The 25,769-nt window shown below is 38.7% G+C and overlaps 1 protein-coding gene across 1 annotated transcript in view; it reads right to left on the reverse strand.

The window, feature by feature from the left end:
* Window positions 1-25,769, reverse strand: part of atos (atos homolog atossa) — a 370,092-nt gene that overhangs the window by 149,012 nt on the left and 195,311 nt on the right. The window contains exon 4 of the mRNA XM_090369459.1: window positions 10,155-10,280. Coding sequence (XP_090225585.1) covers window positions 10,155-10,280 — 126 coding nt within the window. The remainder of the gene's footprint in view (window positions 1-10,154; window positions 10,281-25,769) is intronic.

Genomic DNA, 25,769 nt, shown 5'->3' on the forward strand with positions numbered 1-25,769 from the left:
TATCTGAGAAGTCAAAATCCCCCATTATAAGACAATCTGATTTGCTGGCCCACTATTTCTCTGTACAGTTATTTGTTGTACTCATCAGAGCCATTAGGCCTATAATACTCTCCCACTCTCAATTTTGCTTTCCCAGTGCTTATGCCACACCAGAGTGACTAAACATTGCACTGACCACCCATATCAACTGGATGCACTTCCTTAGATTTTGTTTCTTAACCAACAGCATAACCCCTCCTCCCTTTCTAAACACATTGTACTCCCCAAATTCCAATTCTTCAAATGTGTGAAACCACGTCTCTGATATCCCAACAATATCCGCCTTTGATGTCTTCATCAGCACCACAAATTGATCAAATTTATTTACTACACTCCTAGCACTGATGTAGATGCAAGTATATATGCATCTACACCTTAGTTACCTTAACACAGCCCCTTAACTAACAGCATCGCTCCTCTTCTACTGCCAATTAACCAATTAAATTTATTAATCTTATTTTCATTGTTAATCAATTAAATTGAAATTAAACTGAAATCATGCCCCTGACTAGAGCAGCAAAGCAATGGGCACAAAGTAGTGTAGTGCTGTGGTTCAGAGAAGAACCGAAGGGGCGATTCTTCAATGCAATACAATCCAAAAAAAATCTGCAAAATGTTAAATATTTGCAAACCTTTATGGAACAGGACATAATCTAGCCAAGGAGCAGTGGCGTAGCTACCATGTAGGCAGGAAAGGCAAATACCTCCGGGCCTGGCATCTTTGGCTGTCTCCTGTTTTTGAAATTTTCATTAATTAAGTAGGGGCCTGAATATGCCTCTGGGACCAAAAAAGGGTAGCTACGCTACTGCCAAGGAGGATGTCATAGTGTGTGTGTGTGTGTGTGTGTGTGTGTGCGTGTGTGTGTGTGTGTGTGTGTGCGTGTGCGTGCGTGTGTGCGTGTGTGTGTGTGCGCGCGCTAGGTGAGGAGACTGTCAAGTAATTGGATGCCAATTCAGCATTCTTATGGGCATCTAATTAAGAGAGTTTGGGGAGTTGGGTAAATACCGTCAAAGAAATTAAAATGGAGGCCAAACTCAACACCAGAGCTCACTCATGTGTATCAGACAAACAAGGCAGAAAGTGCTGGTCTCATAAGAGCTAGTTATTGTCCCATTTTCCTGACTCAACTGTCAAGGAAATGGGAAATATATTGTCAAAAAATGATAGGTGGAGTAGGGGCAAAAGATGATGACTTTGTAAAGTAGATATCATCTTTTAAGAGCACAAAAGGTGATATTTTTGTACATGTTGGCACTAATGAACCTAACCTCAGAGGGCTCACATCCGGTGAGTATGGGCTTGGCAAACCCAGGATCCTGAGCTGGATATCATCATCATCATCCACTTTCTTGGTGATCTCTCTATCTCTCTCTCTCTCTCTGTCTGTCTGTATGAGCCCGTTACCACCAAATATGGAGGATGCGGAAAGGTCAGGGAATGACCACCGCATATCCCCGGAGCAATATGGCCTTAGTTGCTAATGCTCCTAAAAACCTAACAACAACAACTTTCTCTCTGTCTGTCTCTCTGGGTAACTAGGGAAAGCATAAGCCTCATGCTTCCTTGCATCATATGGCTAATAATAATAATAATGACATTAAGAGTAGGAGATCTGCAGACTTACTTAACAAGCATTTGAAATTTGAAAGTGTCTGCAATTCTGCCCAGACACGATAGGAGGGAGTATATGATGAGAGCCTTGTCGATCAATTCGGCCCTGGAAAGATTGTGCAAGGCTCAAGGGGTAGAATTTTTTTCAGCCTGGACTGTACTTGTTAACAGGAGAGATTGCTTCTACAGGGATGGGATACACTTAAATAGAAAGGGTGCAAGAATATTTGCTGATGCTATCGAGGCAGTGTTAGGTGGGTCGGAAAACTGCTAGCTTGGGGGGAGACAAAGACCAATAGATTGACAGTAGCCACTGGCAGAGGTGAAAGAGATTCTTGCACTGCTTCTATTAGAATGAGCAGAAGCCTGAAAAACAAGATGCATGGTATTTCAGAGACTGCTGGGAGCCATTGCGGTACAAGTAAACACATGGGTTGTGTTAGGGTAGCTAAGAATAGAAACAGGTGCAGGTATACTTGCGTGTACACCAATGCTAGGAGTTTAGTAAATAAATTTGATGAATTTGAGGTATTGCTCAAAACATCGAAGGCAGATACTGTTGGGATATCAGAGACGTGGTGTCACACAGATATAAGGGATGCGGAACTGCAATTTGGGGAGTACAACGTCTACAGAAAGGATAGACAGGATAGGAAGGGGGGAGGTGTTATGCTATTAGTTAAGAAACACATAAAAACCAAGGAAGTGAAGCCAGTCGACATCGCTGGACAGTGCAGTGTGGAGTCAGTTTGGTGTGACAAACATTGGGAGATCAAAATTGAGAGTAGGAGTGTGCTATAGGCCTAATGACTCTGATGAGTATAATAAGGAACTGTACAGGGAAATAGAGTGGGCCAGTAAATCAGAGTGTCTTATAATGGGAGATTTTAATTTCCCAGATATTGACTGGATTTTGGGGGCTGGTTACTCACACACTAGCAGGGCTTTTGTGGATTTATTGGATGATTGTTTTCTACATCAGCATGTTCGGGAGGCAACTAGAGGGAGTAATACTCTTGATTTGATTATCAGCAGTGATTCTTCATGCATTAAGAATCTGCAGATAAACGAACCACTAGGTGGCAGTGATCACAGTGTGCTGAAGTGGGATTTACTCAAAGAGGTAACTACCATTAGGGGTAAAGGGAAGGGTTATTGCTTCCGTAAAGGCGACTACGATGGACTGAGACAGTATTTAAATTCTATACAGTGGGACCAACTGATGATGTTACCAACAGCAAATTCAAAATGGGAAGCATTCAAAGAACTTATCTTGGAAGCTACTAGGCTTTACATACCAACTAAGAAATATTGTTCAAGGTTTAGGCCAAAATGGATGTCAGATGAACTAATGAGGCATATGGCAGAGAAGAAAAATGCATGGGATACATACAAATTAACACATGACACAGAAGCCTATGATAGATACAAGTTGATATGCAACCAAGTTACAAAGGAGGTTAGGCAGGCGAAGGCAGATTACGAGAAATCCTTGGCAAGGGATGCAAAGAAAAACAGCAAAGAGTTCTTTACTTATGTAAACTCTAGAAGAAAGGGGATGAATCAGATTGGTCCACTTGATATTGATGGGTCAAGTGTTGATGATCCTGCTCAGGTAGCTAACAAACTAAATGAATATTTTGCATCGACATTCACACATGAGGAGTTATTCAGCGAGGGGAATGCCAGAGGTGTATTCAACTCTAGCAGCAAGCTACAGAATCTTGAAATAACTGGAAGTAAAGTGGAGGAGAAACTGTTGAAGATAAACACAAGAAAGGCACCCGGGGTGGATGGGATCTATGCAGTTATATTAAAGGAGGCAGCAAAGGAAGTAAGCAAACCCTTAGCCATAATTATGAGAGCTTCCTTGGACTCAGGGGAGGTACCCATAGACTGGAAATGTGCAAATGTGACCCCAATTCACAAAGGAGGATCAAAGGCTGACACAAGTAATTATAGACCTGTGAGCTTAACTTCTGTTCCAGGAAAATTAATGGAGGCACTGGTTAAAGAAGCACTGCAGGATCATTTAGACAAGACTTCAGTTATAGCTCAGACACAGCATGATTTTGTTAAGGGGAAGTCTTGCCTAACCAACTTGATTGGATACTATGATGCAGTCACAAAAGAACTGGATGCAGGGAATAACTTTGATATTATATACTTGGATCTTAGAAAGGCTTTTGATACTGTTGCACATGGAAGACTGCTACACAAATTGGAGCAGTGTGGCATTGGAGGCAAATTGCTGCTATGGATAAAGGGGTGGTTGAGGGGGAGAAGACAGAGAGTGGTAATCAATGGACACTGTTCATCGTGGACTGATGTTATTAGTGGAGTCCCTCAGGGCTCAGTGTTGGGTCCATTATTGTTTTCTGTATTTATAAATGATATTGATGATGGTATATCGGGCTTAATGTCCAAGTTTGCAGACGATACAAAGGTTGGCAGGGTTGTCAAGGACACTACTGACACTATGCTGCTGCAACAGGATCTGGAAAGGTTGAGCAGATGGGCTGAGAGGTGGCAAATGAAGTTTAACATTGACAAATGTAAAGTACTACACATGGGAAACAGCAACCCCAGAGCCACGTATCAACTCTGTGGTACAACACTGACAGTGGTAGAGAATGAAAGGGACTTGGGGGTGGTTGTGCAGGCAGATATGAAGTTCTCTGAGCAGTGCAGATGGGCTGCAAGAGTAGCTCATGGAGTATTGTCAATGATATACAGGAATTTTTCCAGCAGGGATAAGGAGGTGATTATTCCATTGTATAAGGCGATGGTCAGGCCACACCTAGAGTACTGTATACAGGTCTGGAGGCCTCATTTCAAGAAGGATGTAGAGCTGCTGGAACGAGTACAGAGAAGGGCAACAAGATTAGTGAATGGAACAAAGGGATGCTCTTACGAAGAAAGGCTTAAGTTTTGCAAATTACAGTGTCTGGAGACTAGGCACCAGCGAGGTGATCTGATAGAGGTGTATAAAGCCTTGAATGGTTTAAGCATGCTCAATGCTGATGGGATTCTTCCTCTAGCTCAGAAAAATCACCTGAGAGGGCATAAATTCAAATTGAGGAAAGACAGATGTAGGATAGACGTGCGGAAATTTGCCTTTAGCCAGCGGGTGGTTGGTTGGTGGAACAGACTTCCATCCCTTGTGGTGGAGGTTGATAGCCTAAATAAGTTTAAGGCTCAGCTGGACAGGTATTTTGAATGAACAGAGGGATGAAGTGGAAGTGGGTTTTTTTTTTTTTTTTTTTGGCTGATGCTGCATAAGCTTGCTTTCTTGCATCAAATGCCTCTACTAATGCTAATGCTAAAGCAGGGAGGTGAAGAATGAAAAAGGGTGAAATGAAAAAGAGAGAAAGAAAAAGAGATGGAGAATGAAAAAGACCTGGGAGTAATTTCACAGTCGGATATGAAGTTCTCTGATCAGTGCAGACGGGCTGCCAGAGCACGTCGTGGAGTTTTGTCAATGATGTATAGGAATTTTGCTAGCAGAGACAAGGAGGTGATTATACCTTCGTATAAGGTAATAGTCAGGCCACACCTTGAGTACTGCTTAGAGGTCTGGAGGCCTCATTTTAGGAAGGATGTAGAGTTGCTAGAAAGAGTACAGAGAATGGCAACAAAATTGGTGAGAGGAACAAAGGGATTCTCTTGCCAGGAGAGGCTTAAATTCTGTAAGCTGCAGCATCTGGAGACTAGGCACCTGCGAGGTGATCTGATTGAGGAGTACAAGGCCTTGAATGGTTTCAGCAGGCTCAATGCTGATGGGATACTTCCACTTGCTCAGATTAAAATCCTGAGGGGACATAGATTCAAACTGAAGAAAGACAGTTGTAGAATAGATGTGAGGAAGTTTGCCTTTACCCAACAGGTAGCTGATTGCTGGAACAGACTTCCATCTGTTGTTGTGGAAGTTAATAGCTTAAATAAATTTAAGGCTGAACTAGACAACCATTTGGAGTGACCGGATGGATGAAATGGAAAGATTTTTTATTTTTTATTTTTTGTTTATTATTATTATATATTTTTTTTGCATCATATGCCTCAACTAATGCTCATACTAAGCACAGATCAATTTTCTTAAAAAATTGCAAGTGAGGATTAAATTTGAAGGTGCCTGCAATCCTGCCCAGACACAATAGGAGGGAGTATATGATGTGAGCCTTGTCAATCGATTCAGCCCTGGAGAGATTGTGCAAGGCTCGTGGTGTAGAATTTTACTCAGCGTGGTCTGTGCTTGTTAACAGTAAAGACTAAATAGAAAGGATGCAAGAATATTTGCTGACACTACTGAGGCAATGCCAGGTGGTTCAGAAAACTACTAGCTTGGAGAGATTCATAGACTAATAGATTAGTAGCAGCTGCAGGCAGAAGGGAAAATGATTCTTGAACTGCTTCTATTGGGATGAGCAGCAGCCTGGAAAGCATGTTCCTGTGGATTTCAAGAACTGCTGGGATTCATCATGGAACAAGTAAATACATGGGCTGTATTAGGACAACTACAAGTAAGAACAGGTGCATGTATACTTGCATGTACACCAATGCTAGGAGTTTAGTAAATAAAACTGAAGAATTTTAAGTGCTGGTGAAGACATCAAAGTCAGATATTATTGGGATATGAGAGAGGTAGTGTCACTCCGAGGTAAGAAATGCAGAATTTGAGTTTGGAGAGTTTGGTCACCTGCAAACCAGCCAGACTTTTGTGGATATATATGGAACGATCGTTTTCTACAGTAGCATGTTCAAGAGGCAACCAAAGGGAGTAATACTCTTGATCTGATTATCAGAGGTGATTATTCATATATCAAGAATTGCAGATAAAGGAATCACTTGGTGGCAGTGATCACAGTGTACTTATATGGGATTTATTTAAAGATGTAACTATCATCAAAGGTAAAGGGAAGGGTTTTTGCTTGGCGGAGACTTGTCTGACCAATTTGCTTTGATACAGTCACAAAAGAAAGGGATGCAAAAAGTAATTTTGATATCATATATTTGGATTTCAGGAAGGCTTTTGATACTGTTGCACATGGAAGACTGCTGTACATATTGGAGCAGTATGGCATTAAGGGCAAGTTGAGTGGAAGAAGACAGAGTGGTAATCAATTGGCCACTGCTCTTCGTGGACTAATGTTGTTTGTTTTTTTTTTTTTTTTTTTTGTTAGTTGTTGGTGCATCGGCTTCTATGGCCATATTGCACCTCCCAAAGTTTTTGCATTTTCTGCTCTGATCCAAGCCCAAGGCGGAATTTGAACCGGCGGCCTTTGGGTTGCCAAGTAGGCACTTTACCCACCCGGCTAATGTTATTAGTGAAGTCCCCCACGGTTTGGTGTTGGGCCCATTGTTGTTTTGTATAAATATAAATGATATTGATGAAGGTATATGAGGCTTAATAACCAAGTTTGCAGATGATACAAATGTTGATAGGGTTGTTAATGACAGTATGCAACAGGTTCTAGTAAAGTTGGGCAGATGGGCTGAGAAATGGCAACTGAAGTTTAACATTGACAAATGCAAAGTAATGCATATGGGTAGCAATAACCTCAGAGTAACCTACCAACTGTTTGGTACTACGCTCGGGGTAGTTGAGAATGAAAAGAACCATGGAGGGATTTGTGCTGTCGGATATGAAATTTTCTGAGCAGTGCAGACAGGCTGCCTGAGCACGTCATTGGGTCTTGTCAATGATATGCAGGAATTTTGCTAGTAGGAATAAGGAGGTGATTATCCCCTTGTATAAGGGAATGGTAAGGCCACTCCTTGAGTACTGCATACAGGTCTGGAAGCCTCATTTGGGAAGGATGTAGAGCTACTGGAACAAGTACAGAGAAGGGCAATGAGATTGGTGAGGGAAGTGAAGGGTTTCTCTAAGAACGACTTCAGTTCTGCAAATTGCAATGTCTGGAAACTTGGCATCTGCAAGGTGATCTAATTTAGGTGTATAAGGCCTTGAATCGTTTGAGCATGCTCAATGCTGATGGAATTCTTCCTCTTTTTCAGATCGTGTACCTGAGGGGGCATAAATTCAATTGAGGAAAGACAGTTGTTGAATAGATGTGCAGAAATTTGCCTTTAGCGAGCAGTTGATTGATTGATACAAACTTTCATTGGTCGATGTGAAAGTTGATAGCTTAAATAAATTAGAGGAAGAACTGAATAAACTTTTTGGAGTGAATGGGAAGAGGTTGTTTTTTTTTTTTTTTTTTTTTTTTTTTCCCCACTTGTACAAACTTTGTTAAAATTTTTTGCTTGTACAAGCTTGCTTTCTTGCATTACATGCCTGTACTAATGCTAACTGATATTCTAAAATCATATAAAAATGTATGCAGTTACATTATATTTAAGAAACAGTTAACTCTGGGGAACCTGTGTGAAATGATTACATGATTAATATATGCACAAAATTATATTAACCTGTTCACTGCTGGTTTGTGAAGGAGTTTTTAATCCATGTGGATGAAAAACCACCTGACTTTAAGAATCATTTTCTTCTCATCTGACAGAAGAAAAAACTGGATATTTTTGTCAAGCTACCTTTGCCAGCAACTGACTAATTCAGCCATAGTTCAAAGAAAGCGCAAAAATGTCTCTGCCCTCTCCAATCCAGACTGACTTGATCACATAATTTTTGAATTCAGTCCATTAAGATCATAGATCGAAACAGCAGTGAACATGTTAAAGTACAAAATATATAATGTATTTGTTTTAATTTAACCTGGCAGTGAAGTACTTTACAAGCACAGCTGAAAAATATCTGATAGTATTATTCACCTCTTCGAGATTAACAGCATTTTCCTTATCTAGTCTAAACATACCAGATTTTGTTTAGGTAGTTTTGTAAGTAACGTGCAGGATTATTGTTTATGCAGAGTTACAAGTGAAATTGGCAATTCTTCAAATAGGCTTCTGAGGTTGGGTAAGTTCTAATTCATAACTGCAATGTAATACACCAACCATATAACCAAAACTTTAGCTGTACAGTTTATAACTAAATCATATTTTTATGGTTTACTAAACAAAATTTTTAACATTAAAATGTTAAAATAAAATACACTGATTGCACAATAAAAGCAATAAAATATAAAGAATAGCAATTACACTATTATGGAATAAAAGCAATAAAAACAACCACAGCTTTCAGAGGCAACCACCTCCTTTATGAACAGTAAGACTTAACTTGTAATGGTACATCCTTAAATACCTGCAGGACACAGCTCGCAGCACGTGTTATCGTAGGAGTATGGGCAGTATCCTCCACACGTGCACAGAAATAACTCAGGAGCGTGCCAGGCGGAACCATTCATCCCATCCAAGAATTATGGTTTCAAAGAGGGAATGAATACGGATTCCCGTCTCTTTTAATGGTGTTTTGCTCGGAAGAGCAAATCCGCAAACTCTTGAGCCATTTGTGGTTCCAATATCCGTGTGAACGATCAACTATGATGACATCACCAGATGAAATGTAGTGGTTCTCCTCCCAAAAATGTTCAACCACAGCCAATTTCCCATAATCTGTGGCCTTTGTGTTAATATGATCCCCCATTGGCACGCTGTAGTTAATACATATAAATGTGTCAATTTGAATTTTAGCATTTTAACTGTTTTCTAAACATGAAAATGGAAGTGACTAATAGTTTAATGTTTATGTTTACAATAGGTATTTTTTTATTATTTTTTTTTTTTTTTTTTTTTTTTTCTGTCTAGCAGAATTAACAATTTTCTTCTTTTTGGATGTGTAAAAACACATTTTTGAATTTAAAGATTTTCATTAAAAAACATATATTTCATATCATTAGGAAAAGGTTGAAGCATGGGTATATTGCAAACAAAATTTTAAAAATAAACTTTATTTTACAGAGGGGGGAAGGCAGGACTGTCAGGCATGCTGCCACTATGAATGTTACTTTTTTTTTTTTTTTTTTTTTGTAGTTGTTGGCGCATAGGCTTCTGTGGCCATAATGCACCTCCCAAGGTTTTTGCAGTGCTTTGATCCAAGCCCGAGGCGGGAATCGAACCTGCGACCTTTGGGTTGCTAGGTAGGCACTTTACCCACCCGGCTATGTGAATGTTACTGCTGGGTTAACACTAATAATAAGAATCATTTATAATATTTATTACAAATGTTTCCAGCTTCCTTATAATGGCATAAAAAACATTTCAGTGTTTAGATGTTTCACATTTCCTCATGAATTTAAAGCTTCAGACTTTAAAAAAGCTACACTTTGATATGCAACAAGATGAGAGAGATCTCACTAAGTTCAATGGCAATCACACTTTAATGTGCTCTGAATATAGCATCTTTTATTAAAAGTATGACTCAAGTGATAAAAGGTTGGGAACCACTGCTCTAAATTACCTTTTTTTTTCTTCTTGCACATATATAAATATATTTTTCACAAATCTAAATATATTTATCATACAAATTTTAGAATACAGAAAACTTGCATAGTTGAATGAATTACAATAATTAATTATGCCATATACTAACCTGTAATGAATATTTTGTGGAGATTTGCCTCCAGTCAAACTTAACCAAGCACAGAGCTGAGAAAAGTGCAAAAAAGATCGAACAGCCTGCAACAGGCCCCGAGGATTGATATTCGCATCAAGCACTCTAGAAAATAAAATCAAAACACATTCAATTAACTTTATGTATAAAGATCATTAGGGTATATCATTAATTATAATTCAAATATCTTTGATCTATGTTTGAAAACAAAATATCATTTTAACATATTACCACCATACTTGTTAATAAAATTAATTTTTTTTATTAACACTTACGGTATTATATGTTAAAATTTACAATCAAACAAATTAGGATCATAAATTTTACATTGATTGTACAGTGCAGTAAGGTTGCAATTAAATTGTAAATTTTGCAACATAGGCTACATTATGTCTGTTCCGATATTCCCTGTCAGAGACTTGGTAATTTGGAACCTCCTCTTTGCGACCTTCTCTGGATTAAAATCTCTCTACCTCATTGTGTCAAATTCATCTGTTGTCGCTACTGTTCTCCCAACTCCACTAATCACTTGGAGCTCTTTGACTTCCTCTCTTTGCAACTTGACTTTCTCCAGTCCAACTTTCCTAACAGTGAGGCAATTTTCCTTGGTGATTTTAATGTTCACAACTCCGGCTGGCTTCCATTTTCTAGTCACACCGACCCAGCTGGTCGAGATGCTGAGGCTTTTGCAATTACTAATGACCTTGCACTGATTGTTCATTTACCTACAAGAATACTGGACAATCCTAACCATACAGCCAACACACTTCATCTTTTTCTCACAAACAACCCTTCTAAAGTACACAGTCAAAGTGAGTGGTCCTTTAGGCTCCTCAGATCACAACTTGGTGATTGTCTCTTCTCCAATGGAGCCTTTATCTCATGGCTATTCCCAACCTCGTATTGTTTGGCATTACAAGAAAGCAAAATGGGATGACCTACGAGATTTCTTTTCTTCATTTCCTTGGTCGGATTACTGTTAAACTTCTGATGTCAATGTTTGCTCAGATCGTGTCAGCCAACTTATTCTTGCAGGAATGGAATCCTTTATCCCACACTCCACTTTAAAATCTCGTCCTTTATCTAAACCTTGGTTTTCCAATAAATGTGCTACGGCTGTTCAAGAGAAGAATGTTGCATATCGTAATTGGCTTGTTTCTAATTCTTCAGTTTCATTTTCTGCCTACACCAAAGCTCGCAATAATTGTAAAGCAGTTATTAATCAGTCCAAACTAGAGTTTGAACAGGCTAAGAGTAGAAAACTTGCTTCTTGCCCTAATGGTATCCGACCATTCTGGTCTCTTGCCAAAGCTATTGGCCGCAACTTTTGCCCATCTCTGCTCCCACCTCTGTCCAAACCAGATGGTTCTGTTGTCACTTCAGCCAAGGATAAAGCTGACTTGCTAGCATCCCATTTTTCTTCCAACTCATGTGTTCATGATCTTGGTAAAACATCTCCCACCATTCCCAACATTTTCCATTCAATGCCTCCTGTGGTCTTCCGTCAAAAGGATGTCAGAAGGATTTTGATGCTAAGAAAACTCCAGGTCCCGATGGTATTTCTCCACTTGTTCTCAAAACCTATGCTCCTGAACTTACTCCTATTCTTTGCCACCTGTTTTCACTTTCTTATTCCAAAGGTGTTTTTCCTTCTACTTAGAAATTTGCTCATATCCAGCCAGTTCCTAAAAAGGGTGACAATTATCGTCCCATTGCAATTACTTCTACTCTTTCTAAAGTAATGGAGAAATCAATTAACTGCCAGGTCTTAAACTACCTAGAAACCTTCTGTCTGATCAACGATCGCCAGTATGGGTTCTGTCAGTGGTGATATTCTGGCTTATGTTATACATTTATGGACTAATTCAATGGAAAAGTTTGGTGAAACACAAGCAGTTGCCCTTGGCATCTCAAAGGCTTTTGATCGTGTTTGGCATAAAACTCTTCTAAACAACCTCCATCATTCCATCTTATGGTTTCCCAACTGTTTTTTGTAATTGGTTATCCAGTTTTCTCTCTGATTGCTCACTGAGGGTGATGGTAGATGGCTCTCTGTCTTCTAACTTCTCCACTAATGCTGGTGTCCCCCAAGGTTCAGTTCTTTCCCCCACTCTTTTCCTCTTGTATATTAATGACCTTCTTCCATTGACTGCAAATCCTATCCATAGTTTTGCCGATTATAGCACATTGCATTCCGCTTTCCATTTTGGGAAACCTTGCCCTGCTCAATCAGCTTCAACTTCTCAAAAATCTGCTACCAATTCCTTAAATGCCGATCTTCTGGTAATTCTCCAGTGGAGCAAAGACAACTTAGTTGATTTCAATCCTTCTAAAACTCAGTCTTGTCTTATATCTCGCAAAAAGGATTCTTCTGCTCCTATGCTTATCTTTAGTGACACTCCGATTTCTAGGCAAAATGATATATCTCTTTTGGGGATTACCCTGACTTCTAATCTCTCTTGGCACAAGCACATTACAAATATTGCTTCCTCTGCATCTAAAAAACATGGTTTTCTTTTTCGCTCTCTGCATTACTTTTCTTGCAAACAGCTGTTCACTCTATAAATCGCAAATCCGCCCTGCCATGGAATATTGTTCCCCCATCTGGGGTGGTGCCCCCAAAACCTCTCTCAGGCTTCTTGATTATGGAATCAACAACCTTCCTTCATATGTATTTTCTGAAAATTACATTCTACAGAAGTTCAAGTCCAATGTCAACAAATATCTTCTTTCATCTTATCAACCTCCAACCCAAGCACGGTACCAAGTACTATAGGTTCTAATACCTCTCGTGTTTGTGCTTTCATAAAAAAAAAAAAAAAAAAAAAAAACTTATCAAGACCTAACAAGGGAATTGTTTCCTACCTTAAAATAATCTGTCAAAACACAGTTTCAATGGTAGAGCATGTTTCAAAAGAGAATTAGGAAGGTGTGCGATAGCAGTTATTTCACTTTCACAGTTAGGCTGTGCTCGAAAAAAAAAACAAGTTCTAATCCATGTTGAGCATATTTCACTGAAACTTCTTCATCTTCATCACTGCAAATTTTGCAAGATTCTATTGTCTGCAATGAATTCCTTTTCATTTGTCATAACCTGAAACATTATCCAGATCCACTTCTGCATAATCTTTGAAGCTTATATTTTCCTGTTGTTTGTTTGTTATTTGGTTTTTAGGAGCATTAGCAACTAAGGCCATATTGCTCCGGGATATGCGGTGGTCATTCCCTGACCTTTCCGCATCCTCCGTATTTGGTGGTGACGGGCTCAAACCCCGGTCTAATCAAGAAGCGTGTGTTATGCACTGCTGCTCCTTCCCACCTGGCTATGGAGGTGCCACATACGTTTTCCTTTAAGTTTATGTGATGATACACATGCTCAAATATTTCTTCCCTATTATCACTGTTCTTTGCATTTACTAGAGGAAGAAACATGTGAAACTTCACACATCGCATCATTCAAGGCAGTAAATCCAGCATGTTTGAAGCAGTTGCCGATCACTTTTTCATCAACTTCATCCCATGCTGAAACACAAATACATTGCCTGCAGGATGTCAACTTCACACTGAATTTTGCTTTCAAGACATAGCACAATTCTGTTTAATAGCATTCTTCAGTAGTTTTTCTTAAAAAATGGATTACACTTTGATCAAGTGGCCGAAGAACTGATGTCATGTTTGGTGGTAGGCACTTGACAGTGATTACACTTGGGTAGTTTACTTGATAACGAGGGGTGCAGTTATCCACAAACAGCAAAATTTTATCTTCAAGCCTTAAAGCATAGGTTCCCAAACTTTTTTCAGGCCACCGCCCACTTTGCAAGACATAAATTTTGTAACACCCCCCATTATAACAGTTTTCCGCGTTCAAGCCGTTTGATATTTTCGACGTAAATAGCAACTAATGATACATTACTGCTTATGCTATTAAATTATTGAAAAAGTAGTGGCCAATATGTGCTTCATCTTGACACAGTTATTGCTATTCCGATTTTGATGAAACATAGCCCATATGTAAAGATTGTAAGTGTATGCTCGAATAAAATTATGCACAGTTTCATACAATGGTTTAAATATGAAAATTCAGAATACATATTAAGAGATTGTATTACATTAGTAAGAATCTTATTGTAATAATTAAAACACCATCAAATGTATTATAAAATTGTTTATTTCGAACTTACAAAGTAAAAATACAAAGAAAAAATAACAAATTAATGTGAAGGATGAGCCTGATGCATTTTTAAAAGTTTGTTAATATCGAGTTCAACTTTCGTTAAAAACAGTCGTAAATCGCCACGCTCAGTTATATGCAATCGGTTCCTTTTCTTAGATAGTAAATTCGCTACAGCACTAAACCCATGCTCGGCCAAATAAGAAGATGGAAATGCAATTAAAAATTTCTGCACTATTTCCCATAATCCAGGGTACAGTGTCGGTATTGATTTCTGAAGCCAGAACTCTTGGTATCCACTTTTGAATTTTATTTTTAGTTCTTCATTTGTTGTGAGTTCTATAAGTTCCTCTTCTAAATTTGATAATCCTGCTGTGTTTACATGTGAGAAAAGATCTAGAACCCAATTTGGTATATTCATGTTTAGAATATCCTGGAATCGCTCATTGAAATCAGCATGGAGAACCTCCAAGTGTTGGCAGTATGTAAGTAAATCTTCCTTTTTGAGAGACACTGCTGATAAATTTGAAAAGTGGCTATATTACCCTTGGCCTAGATTCCTCTTGAACAGAAGAAGTTTCCCCACAAAAGCGGCAATAACGTTTTTTGTTTTAATTAAATTCCATTCATCACCTTGTAATTGTAGATTGACTTCATTAAATATTTTATAGAGGTCTGTCAAATAAGCAATGTCATTTTTGGATGTAATCAGGTTGGCCCGCAATCCGTCATCTCTGTTTTCTAGGAATTCTAGTACTGAATCAAACAAATTGTAAAATCGATTCAGACAAATACCTTTTGAAAGCCAACGAACTTCTGTGTGAAGCAGCAAATGATCTATCACTCAATGAATTGCTTCTAATCTTGTTGACTGCTCTAATAATGTAATGGAGCAATGTATGCAGGCGTTCACTTAAATTCTTCACAACCAAATGTTGACGATGAAGAACACAATGTATAGCGAGCACATTTGGTACTGCTTGTTTCAAATGCGCTATGAAACCCTTGTGGCGCACTGTCATTGCTGGAGCACCATCAGTAGCAGCAGACAAAATATTACGAATAGGAATGTCTTTCTCTTGAAAAAACTTATTCATGGTATTAAATATAGATTCTCCTTTTGTATCCACTTCCAAATTTTTAGCAAATAATAATTCTTGACAAACTTTTTCTTCTTTTATGAATCGTACGTAGGATAAGAGTAGTGTGTCATTATTTGGGAGAGCTGATTCATTGAGTTGAATGGAAAATTGGCATGTCTTCAAATAATCGCACAATGATTTTTCAAAGTCTTCAGCCATTTCATCGATTCTTCTTTGCACTGAATTATTGCTCAAAGGAATTTTCCTGATGATATCTGACGCTGGCCTATGAAGCACAGTGTTTATTACTTCTTTTACTGCCGGCAAGATTAATTCCTCACCAACTGTGTGTGGTTTTCCCGCTTTTGCGATTAATAATTAAATATTATAAGAAGCTTGTAATCTGTCATTATCTTGTTTAGTGGACGATGCAAAAAGTTTTGATATAGTTGGACGTTTAAAATATTTTTCTTCTAGTACTTGAAAATAGGACAAATCTTTATCCTTTTCGTCAGCATGCATTTTAGTCAAATGCTCTTGTAGCCTAGAAGGCTTCATTGCTTCATTTTAAAATACTTTTTTGGCAAATCAAGCACATAGGTAATAATTGGTTCGTAGGAGACTGAATAAAGCCGTATTTCAAATACTCAATACTGTACTGTCGACATTTCTTCTTAGATTCAGACATAACGAAGTAATAAAATTTGCAACAATATTCACAAGATTTAATTTACACTTTGTATGACTCCAATTATCTATCACACTTTCGACTGATGATTGTAATGAAACTTATTCCTAAACAGCAAAAATGTACGCCTTTCAAAAACAGTTGTTGCTACTGTTTCGCTTTATTGCTTCTTATGTCAACTCACAGTAGCTCACGTTGCCGCGTTTCAAAGGCCCTAGGCTAATTAGGATGGGTTTAGAAAAATAATAGAAAAAGGCCTAAAAAAATACACACTTGATGCCACATTTTTGTCATCTGCGTGAAATTCAATAGAAGGTTTTGAAAATTGAAGTGGGAAAATCGAAGAAAACAGTTCTGGCTTCACCTATAGCGAATTTCAGCTGTGCCCATAGAGTAAAAATTATAGAATTTATTAGTTGACCTTTGAACTGGGTCCACTGGACCCTGAGGAGATAAAAATACGGATAAGGAGCCACCGACCCCTAGGCCGCCTGAACACTCCCCAATTGCTTCTGAACCCACTATTGCCCCCCCCCCCAGAAGGCTTCAGTGCCCACTGGGGGGGGGGGTACCACCCACTTTGGAAATCTATGCTTTAAAGCATTGAGGCTTCTGAGCTTTCCTAATGATTAAAAGAGGAAGCTTCTCTGTGCCAGACATGTTTGCTGCTAGGAGAATGGTGATCCATCATTTGGCCTCTTTACCCCCAGAGGCTCACATCTGGTGAGTATGGGCTTGGCACACCCAGGGTCCTGAGCTGGATATCATCATTCTTCTCTTTCTTGGTGATTCCCTTCTACTTCTCTCTCTCTCTCTCTCTCAGGTTAATTCAGAATTTTTTTTTTTTTTTTTGCCTGGTGCAGCATAAGCCTCAGGCTTCCTTGCACGATATGGCTAAGAATAATAATAATAATTTTCCGCAACTATATTTCTTGCCTTTAAATGCAAGTATTTTATCCAGTAGCAGTTAAAAAAAAAAAAAAAAAAAAAGTCCTGTTTCATCAGCATTGAAGATGTCATTTTGATCGTATATCAGCAAAACATTCTTTAAATGATTTTCCTTCCATTCCTTTGTAGTGTCAATGCCCACAGCTGCACTTTTGCCACAACACACTTTTTTTGAAACACAGGCCATGGAGTCTTAAATTTCTGGAACCATCCATCTGACTTTTAAATTCTTCAGTATCTATTTGATGCAGAAATGATTCAGCCTTAGCCATTCCAAAAGTACCTTTTCAAGATCTAGATACTTCGGCTTTCGTACTCAAATCCTACCCAGTGCAGCAGATTTCTCTGAACTTTCAATCTTCTTCCGATCTTTTAGAATAGTGAGCAAAGTACTGTTAGGAATGCCAAGCTGTTTGGCGATGTTAAGTCTTAGAATGCACACCATTAACTACATCTTGCAAAATCCTAATTTTATCTGCAATTGGCAAAGCTATCTGCTTTCTTGGAGCCATACCAATAAATATACACTATGACTAATGAAATTAACTTCTAGCCAATGTTCGTTTCATTACCACACTGCAAGAAAGAGCATGGGAAATCTTAACATGTGATTTCTTTCTGTCAGGCTGCAAGTTTGTCAATTACTTCAAATATTTGAAGTGTTCTGTCATTTTTAAACACAAATATTGTAATAAAAAAGTAAAAATTAAAATTAAGAGGTAGAAATTTATGGTCGTTATAGAGAAATCCTTTCATTTTCAGTGACGTTATACTGAATGTAAAATAACATTAGGGTAATGAGAAATTGGTCAAGACCAACCATACAGGATGTTATAATGGTGTGTGTGTGTAGAAAATGTAAATTAAGTTACATGTGCAAATTAAAATGATAGCAAAATGGATAAGGCAAATATACCAAAAGCTAACATAACAATAGTTAAAAAAAAGAAACAACAAAGAGAAGGAAGGGGGGGGGATAAATTAAGAGTTTTGTGAAAAAGAAAGGTAGAGCTTCAAAACAATATGTACCTAAAATTTTGAATAATACCTTAGATAATGCCAATACAGCATAATTTACAATCCAATTAAGAAAAAATTTAGATCCCCCAGAAAACACAGAGGCCAAATAACGTGACATATCAGAGGTGATTTTCCAAATCCTTTCTTTCACTGAAAGATGTCTTCTTCTAGTAAAACAATACCTTGAATTTGTAGTAAAGGAAAAAACTGTTATAAAGCAGTTGACCGGTAAATAATGCAACCAAGGCTTTTATAGGTAAAGCAGTTTTAATTGCTAGCTGTGAAAATCAGTGGTACATCCAGAAATTTTGTTCAGGGGCAGTTTGCACATATGCATAAAACTGTAAAATGTGATGCTTTACAATCTGAAAATATTAAGAATGCAAGCTGGTGCTGCATCAACAATATCATTTGGCTTTAAAGATACAGTGAATTCTGGTTATTTGGGCCACCGGTTAATCGGGGGCGGCCGTTTATTTGGGGAAAATCTTAAAAAAACAACAGAACCCAATCGAGAAAATAGCCAGGATTTACTTCTCTTAATTGGGACAAAATGCCGTTTAATCGGGGCAGAAGACCGCAGCACTGAAGATTACCCTACGATTGTCCCCAACCGTACCACGTAGTTCGGTCGAATTTCTGGAGGTCACAACCATAAAACAATAAAAACAATTAGCAGTCACCTGTTTATTGCTTTTGTGTTAGTGAAATCTATCATAAACTGATAGTAAACTTGATCTTATTGAATTTGCGATAATACCAACAGCTGGAATTCTGTGGGTTATTATTGTGAAATGTGTTTACACTTCTATGGAATCTTCAATCATATAAAAAAAAATAATTTTCAGGCTCTTCTCTTCATTCCTATTTTTAAAGCTTCGTGATTTGTTATTCCGTTCTCACTTGCGCGTATCGTGTTACTTGCAATTTGTGTTCTTTGTTATTGATTGCTTATCTTTTTACTGTTTTAAATATTAACCCCCACCCACAAATGACACTGAATAGAAATGTCAACTCGTTTAGTTAGTATGTACATATTACAGTACGTATTAATTATTCCGATTATCACGTATATTCTTCCGAATTTCACGTATCATTTAATTTTTTAATTGGTAAGGTAATAAAGGGTAAATTTGTACTTAATATATCTTTACTTTTATAGCCTATGGATAATATTCCTCCTATTTTCGCTAATTAGAATCGCTGTTTAATAGAATTAAAATTCACTTCACAAACGTGATCACAATGACCGGCGCTTATTACACATCGTATAGTGAATGATACTTGACAATGGTGACTCCATCATAACGTGATTTGATTGAACAGTGAACCAATTGTAAAGGGGGGGGGAGTACATTGTATTTTTAACTATTTACGTGAAACTTCGAATAATTGGGGCAGCCGCTTAATCGGGCCAAAATGCACTAGTCCCAATGTGTGCCAAATAACCGGAATCGACTGTATATGAAAAAAAGGGTAACATTCAACTCTTAATGTTATCACTTATTCAGTAAACTTTGCAATTTAATGCAAACTGCTCTAGAAAATTACAGTTGTGTGGCTGATCATGCAGCACTTGTATGAACAAGTTAACAATTTGAGAGCAGAGCAGCACAGATAAAAAGAAAGAAAATGTTCAGTGTGAGCACACCTAGAAAAACATATGCTCCATTAAATGTATGATTAATGCCGTCCGCAAAACAATGGTTTACTGATGTGCACAGCTAACAGATTTAAATTAAACACAACCCAAGTTTTCTGCCACCATGACAACTAGTCAGCTGAATGAGAAGTTAAGTTTCAAGGTTAATATTAATAAAAATCTGATTGAATTTCTCCAGAGTACATTAATAAGTGAGCAGTGGTTGCATGGGACATCACAGGTCCCTCTCCAAATTAAGCATTAACTATTGGTTCAATGCTAATGGCAGAAACTTTCAATTCCTTTCTAAATAGAGTCAAACCTTTATTTGAGCAGCTTTGAAAGTGAACAATTATGTACTCAGAAGTATGTATGTATGCAATGGGGCTGTTTTTGCCTTCTGCTTCAACACTTCAGTTTCAGCAAAATGTAATCAATATGTCATTTAAGCTGAAATTAACTAACATGTTGGCTGACTTAGCTGATGCACCTGATACAGAAATTATTCTGTTTCACAATTACTTTACGAAATGCGTTTTTGACTATATTATAAAACTTTTTCTCTTTTATGGGATTTTTTCCACCTGTGATGGGTACTACTACCAAGTGAATGGGATGGTTTGTTGTGTCTGACTACTACTATTATTATTACTGTTGGTTGAGGAATTCTAACCATCCTACAAGTGTTCAGGATTGTGGCTTTCTGGAGTTCCATGTGAGTTTCTCTGCGAGGCCTATTGCTGCTAGGTTCTTATGAAGAATCTTTGGCACCATGTTGATGGTTGACAAGGTGATCATAACTTGTTCCATATGCCACATTTATTCGACTTCCTGTCTTAGATCTGTGTATTTCCTGATATTTTCTTCATATGTTTTCTGGAGGTTGCTGTTGGGCACTGCTATGTCAATCAGGTAGGTAGCTATTTCCCCCTTTTTGATGAGGGTTATGTCCGGTCTGTTGTGCAGAATTGTCTACCATTATTATGGCATGGCCCCAGTATAGTTTGTGAGTAGAAGTCTCTAGTGTGGCCTGAGATTTGCACTTGTAATAAGGCACAATTTCTTTTGATCAACTGGTATTTTTACACTAGCTTCTGTGTATTATCCTGGTAACCTGGTCATGTCTGTGAGTGTATTCCATCTGGGTGATAACCCTGCATCCTGTAGTAATGTGCTGGATTATTTCCAGGGCCAGGTAACATTGTTGACATGCATCACTTGTCACTCCTGGATCCTTGGTGATGTAGTTCTCAGTGTGGATTACCTGGTCTTGGATGGAAAGCACGAATACTTCAGTCTCAGGGAAGAGTCTCCCACTCAACTATCTTATCTATGTAGTCTTGATGGAGGTCATTGTAATGTCTGCATGGAGTGCCTTCTTTGCTGATCTTTGTTTCTACTGTCTGTGTAATTGGGGTCTCCTTGTTAAGGATAAGTGGTGTGCCATTTGTCTATCTTTCTTATGGCTTAGTAGATGGCACTATTTTCCTGGAAGATTCCACAGGTTCTTAATCTCCTTCTCTTGTTCAATGAGGTCAGTCAAACTCCTCCCTCCTCCTATGGTTAGTCTCTCGATGGGCAACTTCAGGTAGTTTTGGCAGCATTTGGTTATCATTATCCTGGACAATAATGGTATCTCCTCCAGCTCTATGTTGATCCAATCTATGATCCCAAAGGAGTACACGGTACTAGGATCACGTAGGTGTTTATGGCTCTGACCATGTTCCTGCCATTCAGCTTTGATTTTAGCAGGCTCTTCATTCTCTGATGATATTTCTCAGTGAGGCGGGCCTTTATCTCCTTGTGTTCTAACTGGTAAGCCTGCATCACCCCAGATATTTGTAGGTCTCTCCCTCTGTCATGGCTTTTATCTCTTCACTGGTCTTTGGCTGGTAGTTGTGCCCAAATGGATTTCCCTGAAGAAATCCATGGTTCTTGCACTTGTCTAGGCCAAATTGCATCCTGTCACTGCTGAACTCTTCAGTGATTTTGAGTAGTTCTAGGAGTTGATTCTAGGTTGTGACATTGAGGTTGATATCATTCACATACATCAAGAAAGTACAGTTTGATATCATCTTCATACAGTAAATATTATTATTATTGTTAATGTTATATTATTTCTCCCTGATAGGGGATTCCACCCAGTGACGGGTACTGCTACCAAGTGCATAGAATGGTTATGTCTGGTGTTACTGTAGGTCGAGAAGCTCTCTGACTATCCTACAGGTGTTCAGGATTGTGACCTTCTGGAGTTCCTTGTAGGCGTTCTGTGGGAAACCTATTGCTGCTAAGCTGTTATGTAGGACTTTGGCACCATACCGATGGTTATACAATGATCGGGATAGTCGTTACTTGTTGCACATGCCACATCTCTTTGATCTCCCATCTTAGACCTGTGTACTTCCTGATCTTTTCTTGGTGGGGTTTCCAGTGTTGGGCACCGCTATGTCAAATAGATAGGTAGCTTTCTCCTTCTTCTTGACAAAAGTTATGTCTGGTCTGTTGTGGGGAATTGTCTGGTCTGTTATTATGGCGTGGTCCAAGTATAGTTTGTAGGTTGGAGTCACTAGTACAGCCTAGAGTTCGTACTTGTAATATAGTACACTTTCTTTGATCAAATGGTATTTCCTCGCTGGCTTCTGATATATTATCCTGGCTAAATGGTTGTGTCTACACGTGTACTCCATCTGGGTGATCACTTTGCATCCTGCAGTGACGTGTTGCATCGTTTCTGAAGCCAAATGGCATGGTCGGCATGTGTCATCTGACACTCTAGGCTCTTTTGCGATGGATTTTCTGTAGTTCTCGGTGTTGATAACCTGGTCTTGGATGGCCAGCGTGAATCCTTCTGGAAAGAGCGTCCCACTCATGAGTCATGCATTGAAAGTCATTTTATCTGTGGTCTTGATGGAGGTCATTGTAGTGTCTACCATGGAGTGTATTCTTTGCCCATGTTTTTAGACCGTTTGTTCCAACTGGGCAGAAGGGGGCTCCTCACTTAGGTTGAGGGGTGTATACTGCTTGGCTATCTTCCTTATGGCCTGGTAGAGTGCTGCTGTGTTTTTCTAGAAGTAATCCTTCAGATTAGCTATCGCTGTCTTCTGTTGCTCAATGAGGTCTATCAGGCCGCTTCCTCCCTCTTTCCAAGCTATTGTTTCTCCACGACTGACTTTGGGTGGTGCTGGCGACCATTGGTCATCATTGTCCTTGTCTTTCTCACAATATCCTACAGCTTGGTGTTAGTAAAATCTATGATCCCGAAGGAGTATGTTAGCACTGGGAGTGCATAAGTGTTTATGGCTTTAACTGTGTTCCCTCCATTCGGCTTTGCTTTTAGCAGCCCCTTCATTCTCTGATATTTCTCAGTCAGGTGAGCTTTGATCTCCTTGTGCCCTAACTGCTGAGCCTGTATCATCCCCAGGTATTTGTAGGTCTCTCCCCCTGTCATGGCTTCAATCTCTTGACCAGTCTGTGGCTGGTAGTTTCAATCAACAAATTTCCCCTGATGCAATCTGTGGGTCTTCCATTTGTCTAGACCAAATTCCATCTTCATATCGCTGCTGAATCCTTTGGAGATCCAGAGAAGTTTGCTGGAGTTCCTTCTCAGTTGCTTTGTTATTTGTTGTCATTTGGTTTTTAGGAGCATTAGCGACTAAGGCCATATTGCTCCGGGAATATTCAGTGGTCATTCCCTGACCTTTCCGCATCATTCGTATTTGGTGGTGATGGGCTCGAACCCCGGTCTAATCAAGAAGCGTGTGCTACGCACTGCTGCTCCTTCCCACCTGGCTACGGAGGCGCATTTCTCAGTTGCCATGTAGAGCTTGATGTCATCCATGTACATCAGGTGGGAGGGGGTGTACAGGTTTTTCCTTCCTTCCTTTGAAGTTATATCCATACTTGCTGTTATTGAGCATTGTGGATAGCAGGTTGAGTGCTAGACAGAACCAGTGGGCTCAGGGCATCTCCCGGAGAGGTATCTATCAGGGGGCATCTTATGATGTGGATTGGTCTGGTTGTGATGCTCTCGACATTGATGGTCAAACTTAATTTTGCCATGGTTGCTTCTAAGAAGTTTGTCACTGTCGGATTGACTTTGTAGATCTTCGGCATCTCTATTAGTCAGCTATGAGGCATGGAGTTGAAGGCCTTGGGGTAATCGATGTAGGCCGTGTACAGGTTGCGGAGCTTCTTGTAAGCTTGCTCTCTAACTGTGGCATCAATGGTTAATTGAGCCTTGCAACCTTTCTGTTGTTCAGCCATGATATTCTGTCTCTCCAAGTGAGCTGATATCTTCTTAGTTATGCAGCTGGTTAGGATCTTATACATTGTTTGGAGACTGGTGATTAGCCTGTATTTTGCCGAGTTCCTTGTATCTTGGCCTTGAGCCTTCAGAGATATGTGATTCCTTGGGTAAGAAATTCTGGATTGTCTCCAGATGTTTTTGATTTGGGTGAACTGCTTTGCTAGGTACTTGTGTGCAAGTGAGCTTCTTGTACCAGTATTTATGGATGTTATCTATTCTCGGGTTTTGCCAGTTGTGGAACTTCCTCCTGAATCTCTCATCCCTTGTACATCCTTGGTTTTCTTCCATTCTAGTTCTATCTAGGGAGCTCGGCTGTTATGTCTTACTTCACTGCTCCATCATATGTTGCCCCAGAACTCCTCAATCATCTGCTCAGGTGGTCCATTTTCGTCTTTCCCATCTTGTCCGATACTCCTGTAAAAGGCTCTCTGATTTTCATCGAAGATTCGGTTTATTTTCTTCTGGGAGCTCTCTTTGTATCAGCATGGTCTCTTGCTGAGCACGAGGAGGTTCTGCTTCAGTGTGTCTAAGTATTCTCCTATTCTCTGATTTTTGGTCTTATGTTTAATGTGGACATTGTCTCTTTTGAGGATGCTCTTCACTTTTCCAATCAATCAATTTCTTACTCCTATTATCCTGTGGTACTGGGTCAATTGGCCTATCTTGGCTCTTAATTCTTCTATCTCCAGCTGAAGTCTTCTTTACCAAGCTGGCAGGTCCTTGTTTTTTCGGTTCTTCTGCTGCTGGTCTGTTGTTTCTCTTCCATTAACCCTAGTGCAGTAGTTTTCAACCAGGGTGCTGCAACAATATTCCAGCGCTGCCATGTAATTTCAGTTTAAGTTATTTAATATTATTATTTTTTAAAGGTACATCTTTATCTTACCTATGTGAGTTAGGATTTTCTGTGCTTACAACTATAAAAACTCATAGAAGCAAACGATTGGGGAAGAAATGAGGGTATGTTTCTGCCATATTCCACCCAATATCAAAAATTATCTGCAAATCACACCAGGCACAAATATCTCATTGAAAAGTTACGTAAACTTTTCAATGAGAAAAGTTTACGTAACAAAGCAAGTGTTTAAATCCTTCAAACCAAGTGTTTAAATCCTTCCATTGTACAGTATCTTTTTAATTTTGTGGTGATCTATAATTGATGTTTATTTAGTATCTCTATATAAAGAATAAACTTATTATATAAGTATATATAATTTGTATTATGAAGTGTAATTTTGTTTACAGCAGACTCTTGATTAACCGGGATCGGATTAACTGGGACATTTCAAGACTCCAAATTAAAAAAAAAAAAAAAAAAAACCAACCAGAAATAAATTTCAAATAATAACTAGAATAGGTATAAACATATCTTGCAAGTCGTAAATTAGCGACAAGAAGCGGCGTTATAAGTCATCAATGGGAGATTAGTGTACCTATTATCTTGCAAACCCTGCTGTCTTCACATCCACGGCTCAAAAAAAAAAAAAAAAGGAAAAAAAAGAGAGATAGACCAAATATCTAGTTTGTTTTAGTGCGTTACGGCGCGTCGATTGTTGTGTTCAATCAGCACAACTAAAGGCAAATTTTGTTTCATTATTTATGTCAGGGATATCAGAATTTTTATTATTATTATTCATTTATCATTTTTTTTTTTTTTTTTGTTCAGAAATCGCAAAAATGATGGGCAAACGCAAGAGTTGTTCTTTCAATTAAACAAAAACTTATTATTCAAAAGTAATA

Source organism: Mastigoproctus giganteus, chromosome 3 (genome assembly GCF_048544385.1).
Source record: "Mastigoproctus giganteus isolate SK-2022 chromosome 3, ASM4854438v1, whole genome shotgun sequence".
Classification (NCBI taxonomy): Eukaryota; Metazoa; Arthropoda; class Arachnida; order Uropygi; family Thelyphonidae; genus Mastigoproctus; species Mastigoproctus giganteus.